Source organism: Ammospiza caudacuta, chromosome 6, assembly GCF_027887145.1.
Source record: "Ammospiza caudacuta isolate bAmmCau1 chromosome 6, bAmmCau1.pri, whole genome shotgun sequence".
Taxonomy (NCBI): domain Eukaryota; kingdom Metazoa; phylum Chordata; class Aves; order Passeriformes; family Passerellidae; genus Ammospiza; species Ammospiza caudacuta.
Genome location: NC_080598.1, coordinates 43,172,032 through 43,182,830, shown reverse-complemented (window position 1 = coordinate 43,182,830; position 10,799 = coordinate 43,172,032). Strand labels below are relative to the sequence as shown.

Below are 10,799 nucleotides of genomic sequence, written 5' to 3'. Positions count from 1 at the left end.
TAGCTGCTCCTAGAGGAACCAGACCACATCCAGGGACAAGGAAGTTGAGCTGTTAGGCGCATGGAAATGATCATGTGGGGCCCAGCCTAGAGATGCCCTTTCAGCACTTTCCAGCAAGACCTTGAGCTAGCTGGTGAAAGGGCACAGCAGGTGACACACAGACACAGAAGGGGACCAGACCCAGACAGCTCAGCTGGGAAAGGCCATGGGGAGTGACCTTGGTGCCTGCCGGAATGGGTGTAACCACAGCCAGCCCTGACTAGCACCAGGACAAGGACAGGGCTGGCCTAAATGGTATTACCACCCTTATGTACCTTAGTCTCAGGCAGATTGCAGGTGTCTGCAGTTTATAAAGCCCAGACAAAATTAGAGGCTAGAGAACCCCTTTGAGGTCGCAAGGAAGCAAGTGAGAATGGTAACACAAGGACAACTCCAGCAGTCAACTTAAATGCTTTTATTGACAATGTCTCTGAACAATAATAAGCAAACAATGCTTAAGTTTCATCCAAATTCACTTTCCACATGTCAAAAAAGACCTCAAGGTAGAAAAAAATAAAATAAAAATATAAATATCTGAGAATCCGTCTTAATAAATAAATTAAAAACACAATAAAAACGTTTTCATGGAAAACTTATGTCAGAACATTCAGACCACCTCAACAATGCATGATCAGTAAAGTTACAATGAACATCAATGTAGAACTACAGTACATGGATATAGCTATTTATCTACCTACTAGAAAATAAAATAGAGTCTCTTTCCCCCCACATAAGATGGGTCATTGCTAAGTCATCAGAACACGATATTGCCAGGAACACAGTAGTTATTGTTAATCAGCTGCACTAGATACGAGTTGGAGATACCCAGCACCAGGTTAAATTCCAATCATTTAAAACCAAGAGATTAATTAGTTAATGCTAGTGATACTAAGGAGGGGAGGGAGTCACCTACCCAGCCATGTGGGACATGCTACAGACTACCAGCTCTCATGGATGGGCCACTGGGGACAAGACAAACTCCATGCGATTTGCTACATCTCTGAAGAGGTAAGAGACCTCGGTGCATGACGCTCTGCCAGGCCCCGGGGCGCCAGGCCAGACAGGGGGTGGCGGTGGCAGGGCCCTCCCCAGGCCTGGGGAGCCCCATGGGGCACAGCTGCAAGTCCGTGGGGGTGCGTGGGCAGGGGAGGGGGCCCAGCAGGTCAGTCAGTGCTGGAGCCCTTCACAAAGCCAGCAGGGTGGGGGAGCTGAGGGAGTCGGACGAGGGCTCGTTGCTGCTGCTGCCCTTCCGGTGCGCGGCAGCGCAGCTGGGGAAGGCCTCTGCCTCGGGGTAGGTGAAGACGAAGGTGGAGGTGTAGGTGCTGGGGCACGGAGTGCAGGTCACCACAGGGGTGCAGAGGGGCTCCAGCTCACCGCTGGTCCCGGCAGTCAGCGACTCCCAGTCCGACGGGTAGAAGGAGGCCCCAGGCAGGTCCATGTCGGGCACAGAGCGGGAGGCCTCCCGCGGCCCCGTGGAGAAGAGCAGCTCGTCGAAGGGCTCAGCCTTGAGCTCCAGCCCGCTGCTGCCGGTCTCCTTGGGCGGCACGGCCGGCGGCGCTTCAGGCATCAGCGGCAGAGCAAAGGCAGCCTCCTCGGTCATGGGGGGGCTGGGGGTGCCCAGGTCCAGCGCGGTAGCGGCGCTGGCAGCTGCCAGCTCCTCGGAGAAGCACAACTCCTCGGGCATCTTGCAGGCGGGCCGGTGAGCCGCCAGGATAAACTCCAGCTTCTCCTTCTCCTTCAGCAGGTTAGCAATCTCCGCCTGCAGCGCGGACTTCTCCTCCTCCAGCTGGTCGGTCTCCTGCAGAGAGAGCAGGCTGTCAGCCAGGGCCGGCATCACTCCCAGCTGGAGTCCCCTTCCTCCTGTCATCCCCGCCCCCGGTACTCCCTCTTCCCCCGCCACCTCCCGGGCAGCACTTACCGCCTGCAGCGTGTCGGTGAGCTCCCGCCGCCGGTTGCGGCACTTGGCCGCTGCCATTTTGTTCCGTTCCCGGCGGATCCTTCTCTTTTCCTCCTCCTCCGGGGACAGCTGCGGGCAGAGAGAGACAGCTCAGTCCCGGTGCCCCCCGGCCAGAGCAGCCCGCCGGCGGCGCGTCTCCCCAGTCCCCCGCAACAACTCCGATCCGCACTCACCTGTTCAACTTTGCCCCGGCGGCCGATGCTCTGTCCGCGGCCGCCCGGCGCCTTCAGCACTGCGGGGCGGGAGTAGGAGGTGGTGGGGGCGGCCGCCGAGACGCCGTAGGGGTGCCCGCGGCTCTGGGAGGGGGCCACTGAAGAGATGAGAGTGGGCTGCACCAGCCACTGCAGGTCGGGGCTGGTGGAGATAGCCGTCACCGTAGGGACAAAGCTGGCGCTGGAGGCGGCCAGGTCGGTGCAGAAGTCCTGTAGGTCAGAGGAAGGGGGGCTGCCTTCAGCGGAGCGCCCGGGCCGCTCCCCGCCGTCCCCGGGGCCGCGGCGCCGCGCTGCCAGCGCCGGCTCCACACGAGAGCGGCCTGTTATAAATATCTCTGACGTCCGCGCTGACGCAGACGCTGCTCCGGAGTCTCCTCAATGAACTCGCGTTTTATCAATGAAGCCGCTTTACACACCCGCCGCAGAGCGCGGCCCAGGCTACGGCACCCCCCAACCGCCCCACCTCGGCACCGGGGCCGCTCCCCATGCCAGTCCCCAGCCTGACCTCCTCCGCGGACACGGCCAGCCCCGCGCCACCCACTCCCGTCCCCTCCTGAGCGCTCTTGCCCCGGCCAAGAGCGCAGCCGGCACGCTCGGCAACTCACCTGCGGGTTGACAGGCGAGCCCATGCTCGAGAAGGAGTCCGCCGGAGAGGGATAGTAGGTGAGGCTGTCCCCGGCCGGGGAAGCGCTGCTGCAGCGGGAGGACGAAGCCTCGTACTCTCCGGCGAAGCCCTGATACATCATGTCGGCTCGGTGCGCGCAAGCCGAAAGTGAGAAGTGATGCGACGGTGGCGAAGCGTCCTTGGGGATGAAGCGAGGAGGGGTCGGCTGCGTGCGTCCCTGTGCCGGTCCGCGCCGCGCGTCTCTCCGCTCCACCGCCGGGGCTGCCTAAGCTGCTGGAGTACCGCGCCGTGCCTCCCTTTTATACCCCCTCCCGCCGACGTCACAGGGAACGCGCCACCCGCGCCTTTGGGGGGGGCCGCCCGCCCCACGCTCGCCCCGCGCCTCCCTGGGGCCGCCCCGCACGCCGCCTGCCCCCGCCCCCCCCGGGAGAGACGCAAGGCACGGGGCAGGGGGTGACAGCAGGGGCGGAGGGGCCCCAGGGCAGAACAGGAGGGAGCGGCCATGGAGCTTCCCCCCCCGCGCGGAGTGGTACGGCCGGGCTCGGGAACCCACTGACGCAGATATCCTTATATGGGATACATCCTGTGCGAGGGGGCGTGACTGACGGGAAGCGCTCCAGGCTGCAGCCAAGTGCGGCGGGCGGGCGGGCGGCGCGCGGGACGGGACGGGACGGTTCGGGACGCGACGGCCCCTCCCCCTCCCCCCCTCGCCTGGCGAGACCCTGCGGGGGCTGCCGTGGGGGCGCTGCCATGGGGGCACTGCCATGGGGGCACTGCCATGGGGGCACTGCCATGGGGGATGCCGTCCCGTAGCAGGTGACCCTCTCCCCGGGGGCGCCGTCCCGCCCTCAAGTGATCCCCTGCCTCAGCGGGGCCCCGCACGGCCTTGCAGCCTTGGAGCAAGGTGCTCCAAGGAAGGCGGCGAAAAAGGGGCGCGGCGGGCCGGGGGTGCGCTTTGCGCTGCAAGTCAAGCCCCATCGTCAGCACTGAGCGGGGTCTGCCCGTAGCTGGGCACAGGTACTCGGCGGGCCTCAGGCAGGGAAAGCTCAGCTTAACACCCGTCCCTGCAGCGAGGAGCGCGTTATGCTCATGTGTCACTATTGACTTCCCTATTATGTGTATTTGTAATTATCGAGAGTGAGGGTAATGGCACAGGGCGATGGGAAGCCCTGCCACGGAAGCCTGAGGGGCCGCAGGGGGGCGACTGGGATAGCCGCCAAGAGCATGGGCAAAAGGCCACCGGGAAACCACCGACGAGGAGAGAAAGGGGCGAGGCTCGTCCTTTCCTCCAGTTTGGGTTTTGTTTTGATCCTTGTTGCAGCGAAGCCCGGAGACACCCACCCACGACGGGGATGTCGGCAGCCCTGGCTCAGGTCAGGCTAAGGTGGGAGCCAGACCGCAGACTCGCCTCGCACGGGAGCCAAGAGATCGCGGCTATAGATAGTAACAGGGAAGCTGCAGCAGGGAGCGTGTTTACAGCAACAAACAGAGCCTGCAGCGCAGTCTCCAGGCAGGAGCGTCACCCAGCCCGGCTGGGATCCTGCTGGCAGCCGCTCCCTCTGTTTGAGCTCATGGGCTAAATGCAGCGCTTGATGCTGCTGCTGTTGCTGTTGCTGCGCGAGCAACCTCCGTTCTTAGAGATCTGGGCCACGGGGGCGGGAGAACTGGGCCAGCTGCTATTTCTGAACTGCCCGTCAGAGCAGAGGGGACAGCCAAGGACTGCCGCAGCTCACGGCCCCTGCCGCTCCCTGGGAAAGGACCTGCGGGGGCCCGTGCTGCTCTCAGCAGCTCAGTGCTGGCCCGCGGGCCAGTCCATCCCGGGGCAGGCATCTGCCACCCTAGGTTCCTGTGCTGCCACCGGCTCTTTGCCCCGGCCAGCACTCCCCTCACGCCAGTTACTGAAATAATGGGGCAAACATGGTCTCTTTGGCAGCCCCAGGCTGCAGGTGAGGAGACCCTCAGCAATGCCCAGAGGAGGCATTGCCAGCAAATTAGCAAAGCCACAACCCTGCCATCTCTGCCAGCAGTGAGCAAAGGGCCAAACCTCTGCAGCCACAGGGCATAGGTTGACACATCGGTGCCCAGCATGGGCAAGAGCCTCTGACACAGTTTCCAGTCTCAGACATTTGCCAGGCACATTTCAGAAAAACACAGTTTAGCCCTTCTCTCTAGAAACTGCCCCAGAGTTCCTCTACCCAAAATACCTTCCCCAAAAGAAGTGTCTGGAAATCAGGGGGGGAATCCACCTCACCAAAGCCTACAATATTTTTGTGGTGCCCATGCAAACCACCTGTTGCCATCTCCACTGGTGACCAAGCATGATCTGTTTGTACCAAACGGAAAGTGCACGGATGCTGCACAGCTCTAACACGTGGAGGCAACGAAACAGAGAAAGCGAAAACACATGACGTGGGTTTGTTGTTTGCTCCAAACACAGGGTGCACACGTTTTACCACAGTATGTGTGAGAACAAAAAAAGGAAGCAGGCGATACCACAGCGACAAAACAGAGTCAGAGCATGAACCCTCCTGCCTGGGCAAGAGGGTTGCCCTCACCAGCATGCCAGGCAGATGGAGGTTCCTCACCTCCCCTGCCAGCTGAGAATGGGAAGAGGCATTAGACCCTCATAAACTACTGCGATCTGTGGAGTGGACCATGAGTTCGTTGAACACTACAACATTATTAAACCTGTACAACCAGGGCCAGCAGGGTTTTTCCAGACTCTGATGGTGCTTGACGGGGTCTCATCTGCAGGGACATGAGGGACTATTCCCTTGCTTCAGACAAGCCCACTGCACCTCCGGGTCCTATGCTAGTGAGGTGGAAGTGGCTGCTGACTGTGACCAGAAGGGAGATGGCTCTTCCCAGATGCCTGGCCAGACAGAAGAGGCCATTCCCACTGCCCTTCTTGGGCATCACAATGGTGCCGGCAGGGCAGAAGGACAGCATCCATCCAATGAAGATCTTGTCCTGCATACCAACAGAACCCCTCCACTTTACTGGCCTTCACTTTTCCTCCTAACGAGCAGGGAGATGGGAAAGCTTGCAGCTCTGAGGCTTACAGCAGAACAGTGAGATCCTAAACCTCAGAGTGCAACACTGGAACTTGGCCCTACTTTCACAGCCCTCCTTCATCTACGCTTGCAACTCAGGTTGGCCTTGCAAAACCACTGCAGAAAAGCACATGAAGTGTGGGGGCCAGTGCAACTGCACAGCCAAAACCTACTTCAGGGGCAAGAGATGGCTGTGCCTAAATCTGGCCATGCACCAGGGGAAAGTTCATGCCAGCAACACAGCCCTTTGGCAGTCACGTGACTGCCTCAACCCACTCTCTTTCAGCAGCACTGACTGCAGCATGGTTCCATATTCCCTCTCTAGACATACAACGTGATGGACATCTGCTTCCAGCTAAACAGGGACTGTTGGGGTCATTGGGAAGGAGACCAGACAGCCAGAGTTCAGCAGCAGAACTGGCATGCATCGGGCACTGCTGTGACACCATTAATAGCTCCCTGCACTGAGAAGTCATCACTGCTTGGCGAAGCATCCTGCCTACACTAACAGAGGATCAATAACCTGAGCACCTGTTGCAGTACAGATTTTATGGGCAAGATCCAGAGGCATTTGTGAAATTCTCCCCACACACACCTGCACACCCACTGCTCCTGGTGTCCCACAATGCATTCACTCCCAGCACAAGGAATCCCATCCTTCCCCTTGGCCCCAGAGAGGCTTTTAAAGCCAGGCAGAGGCTGCAGGACTTAAAAGAAAACAGGACGGAAAAGCAGAAAAGAGCATTGAAAAACCAATGGTGGGAGCCTGGCCCCTCTATTGATGTGGCTGGGGAGCAAAGGGTGGAGGAAGGGCTCATGGTATGTTATCCAAGTGTCCTGAACTCCCCCCAAGACTCACTGCACCTGTCACCCTCCCACCCAGCCTGGGAGCCTCCAGGAGGGCAGGGTTCCCACCTCTGCTGGTCTTAAAGGTACAGCGCATACCCAAAGCAAAGTATAAATAGTAATTAATAATCACAGCAGCTGGGTGTGTGATGGGGACATCCTAAAGAATAAACACCACGAGCAGAGACATCCCGGCATCTCGTGGTCGCACAGCTGCGTGCCATGGGCCGCCAATTACTGTGACTGATGCTGTTGTGCCATCCCACTCATTGTCACCGCTCTTTGCCTGCACTGTGCTGGATACAAACTCACCAGGCACAGCTGGACCTTGCTGCCCACGCTGAGGAACCCATGCACTGCTCAGAGCCAGCAGGTGTGAAAGAGCTTCGCCCATCGCAGCATTTCCTCTGCGCCCTCTTGCCCAAGGCCAGGCTGGCAGCCGTCACCCCACGAGCCAGGGTTCATAACCCTGAGTAATTTGAGCACAAAGTTCTCCAGATAAAACACCAAAACTCCTGCTGCTGCCGCCACCAATGTGCCGTGTGTGTTATGGCAGTGCAACAAAGCCAGAACACCATGGCCAAGCTGGCCTCTTCCCAGCTGCAGCACCACAGGACCATCCCAGGGCATTGTGCATGCTCACAGGTATGGTTCCTGGGCACTGATCAGCTGGGAGGAGAGGAGAGGAAAATGCACTCAGTGAAAGGCAGCATGTTCAAACCCAGTGACAGACAGGATGATGCAGGACTTTTCTGATTATCAGACAAGATCCAAACAAGGCAAGCACAACTGTGATTTATTTCCTTGATGGCACCCCACGAGATGCCTGCAATAAAAACCCACACAATCAAGAGAAAGCTTGAGCTTCCTGTTGTGTCCAAAAGCCTTCTGGAGGTGGGAGCTGAATGGCCACATTACACAAGCTATCTCTTTCCTGTGTGGCTGAGCAGCAATACTGATGCTTGTGCTGGGGCCGGGGTGCAGGGGTCCTGCTCCTCTATTGGTGTAGTGGCTCTTGAGTAAAAATGGGTCAAAGGTAGCAAAGGAGGAAGTGCTGAGAAGAAGGAGGAAAATGCCACTGTGCTTAGCTAAGGAGATTTTGTTACAGATGGAGAACAAAGCAGCTGAAGTGAAGGGGCAGGATGTTGAAGATTGTTTAGCAAAGGACCGAAAGAAACCTTCTAGTTGTGACTGGGGAATGCTCTGGGGAAAAAAAAGGCTCAAGGCAACTCAGGATAGACAAAGGATCGCAAAGGATAGTCTGGGAGGAAGAAAGACACACTGAGCCTTTGTCACTGCCTGGAGAAACAACCCTGCTTCACTGGAGATAGTCCCCAGGTCACCTTTCTCCTGTGCCATTGAGAGTCAGACGCCGGCATGCCAGGTGGGCTGGCTGCCCTGGAGGACAGTCATGAACACAAGTAAGATCTCTCTCTTTGAGTCCTTAACTCTTGTAGTGACGGGGCTGTCACAGGGACTCACAGAGACTCAGCCTGCCCTGGCCCACTGGCAAGTCACATTCAGTTGCTGCTGCTGAAAGGAAATGGCAAGACTTGAAGTGAGGTGTTTGCACCCTTCTCCAACTGAGCCGTGCCTCTGACTGAACAGGCAGAGCCAAAGGGAGCAGTCAGCTCAGTGCAAAGATGCTGTCACTGCAGGAATGGAGACCCCAGGAATGGAGAAAGAGAATAAATAATAAGGTATGGCTATGTGGTGAGTTGGCCTTCTCTGCCCTAGGAACAAACATTGGGAATACCCCAGGAAGCTGAGGTTCCTTAGATGGTATTTAAGAAATGTAACAAATACAAAATTCAGTATTATTAAATCGTCTGGGGTTAACAGTGCCATGAATACATAAACATGTAAACAGTGCAGAGCACTGCCAGCCCAGCCCCGAGGCTTTGATCTTCCCCATGCATTCAGATCTGCCAAGCAATTTGGTTTGGCAGGGGATAGCTGCTGGAAGAGGAAACATCTTTTGTGTTAACTCGTTCCTAAGTATCTGCACAGCCAGAGTTAAGCATATGCCTGTGCAGAGAGACCCGGGAGTAGGGCATTGACAGATCATCTGTGTGCTCTGCTCCACCTCTGCACAGTGAACAGGGTCTGGAGGAGAGTCTCTTGTGCTCATTGCTAGCAGCTCACAGCTCATCCCGAGCTGAGAAAAGCTCTTGCCATCATCCAGGCCCATACCAGACTCTGAAGAGATTGTCCATTTTCTTCGCTGTCAAGGTCACATATTAAACATGTAGACAATAATAAACATGCCGGAGAATCTAGGCCTGGAAACTCAAGGACCTTTCACAGAAGGGGCACAGCAGTCCAGTTTGGGACTGTTTGACTTGGTGATTGCACATGGAGAACCTGTCCTCTGTACTTTCCTGCCAGGAGCCTGGCTGCCAGGGGCACAACTGCCAAGCCAGTGGGGTCAGGTTAACTTGCTTTGTCACTGTTTGCTTTAGGATCTCAGTAGAGCTCAGCGGGCTGCAAAACTGGCACCTCTCGCCCATGTGAGATACCAGTGGACGGTGCTGGCCTCCCTGGGCACCGAGTGCCAGTGCAGATGTGGGCAGGCACCAGCCTGGAGAGAAAGGCGCCCTGTGCTCCCCAGTAAGGTAGCCCAGAGGGGTCTCTGTCCCCAGTTCCTCTAGTCAGGGGTTCCCTCCTGCCTTCTCCAAGCAAACCCAGCATTTCCCAGGGAGCTGGAGATGGCCTGGTGCTGGAGAGGAACTGGACTACAGAGCTGTGAGTTCGGGCTCTTGCGGCTGAAATGGGGCACCGTGGGCCCCACCCAGCACACAGCACCCCCACAGGGCCCAGTGTCTCCCTCCTGCCATGCACAGCTGTGCAGGACTCCTCCAGGCTGCCAGGCCCACCTGGACTAGACACTGGAGTTTTGGGGTGCTTGCTGAAGTCAACATCCCAGCCAGGCTCCCAGATCTCCCCACCCGGACAGCTGGCAGGTTCAGAGTGGCAGCAGTGGGCGTGGGACTGTATGAGCAAGTACACAGGGCAGTGGACACACCAAATGTGTTTGCACCTTACCCCCAGACAAGTGCGGAATCCAGAAAAACCAGTAAAATATTGTAAAAAGCAATGGTGCCAACCTGGCAACCCCAGAGAGACACAAAACACTGTTATGTGCTGGGGTCTGGCACTGGCCAGCAGGTGGTGAGCATTCATATTGTGCATCATTTGTTTGGTTTTACCTCCTTTCCCTTTTACTATCATTATTTGGCATGATTATAGCATGTAACTTTGTTTTCAATTATTATACTGTTCTTATCTCAACCTACAAGTTTGCCTCCTCCCCATTTCACTAGGATGGCAGGGAGAGAGGGGAGCTGAGCGAGAGGCCGTGGTGCCTGATTTCCACCCCGGTTTGAGCCCCGGCAGTCCGTTCTGTGGCCGGGGGCCCCCCGCTCCCGGGCCCACCCCAGGCGCGGCCCGGTTCCAGGCGCGGCCCGACGAGGGGGCGGTCTCGGCTCGCGCGGGCCCCGCCCCGCCTCCCTCCGGCCAATCGCGGCGCTGTTGCCGGGGCCGGGCCCGGCGCCTGACGTTGCCCGGGAGACGGCGGGACGTTGACAACACACAAACCCGTGACGTCGGCGCGTGGTTCCCGTGGAAACGGAATGGTGACGTCATCGCCTCCCCCTCCCACCCCCCCGCCGGAGCGCGCGTCAGCCGCGCGGGAGGGGCGGGGCCGGGCGGCGGGCGGGGCGCGGTCGCCACGGCAGCGGGAGCGGCTGTTGTTTGTTTGGGAGGCGGCGGCCCGGCCGGGCGGGGCCTGCGGCGGCCCCGGCCCCCCCGCCGGCTCCTGCCCACGCGGCTGCCGCCGGGGCACCGCGGCCCGGCCGGGCCCGGGCAGCCCCGCAGGCCGGGGTTCCCCGCGGGCAGGAGGCAGCGGTGTGGGCTGTGGGTTAGCATAGGTCCCTCCAGCCGGCAGCCCCACGGGCGGCTGGGCGCCCCTCCTCCGTGCGCCGGGAGGGCGCGGGCTGGTAACCTGAGCAGGGAGATGGGCCCGGGATTAAAATTAATGCCGCTGAGAAGGTGGGTTTATTTTTAAC

The 10,799-nt window shown here is 58.6% G+C and overlaps 1 protein-coding gene across 1 annotated transcript; it reads right to left on the bottom strand.

Annotated features, from left to right (window-relative positions):
• Positions 1-439: 439 nt before the first annotated feature.
• On the bottom strand, positions 440-3,087 carry FOS (Fos proto-oncogene, AP-1 transcription factor subunit). Its single transcript, XM_058806578.1, has 4 exons — positions 2,814-3,087; positions 2,170-2,418; positions 1,958-2,065; positions 440-1,837 (listed from the first exon to the last, which is right to left on the bottom strand). The coding sequence occupies exons 1-4, from the start codon at positions 2,952-2,954 to the stop codon at positions 1,223-1,225; spliced, it is 1,113 nt and encodes a 370-aa protein (XP_058662561.1). The 5' UTR covers positions 2,955-3,087; the 3' UTR covers positions 440-1,222.
• Positions 3,088-10,799: the final 7,712 nt, after the last annotated feature.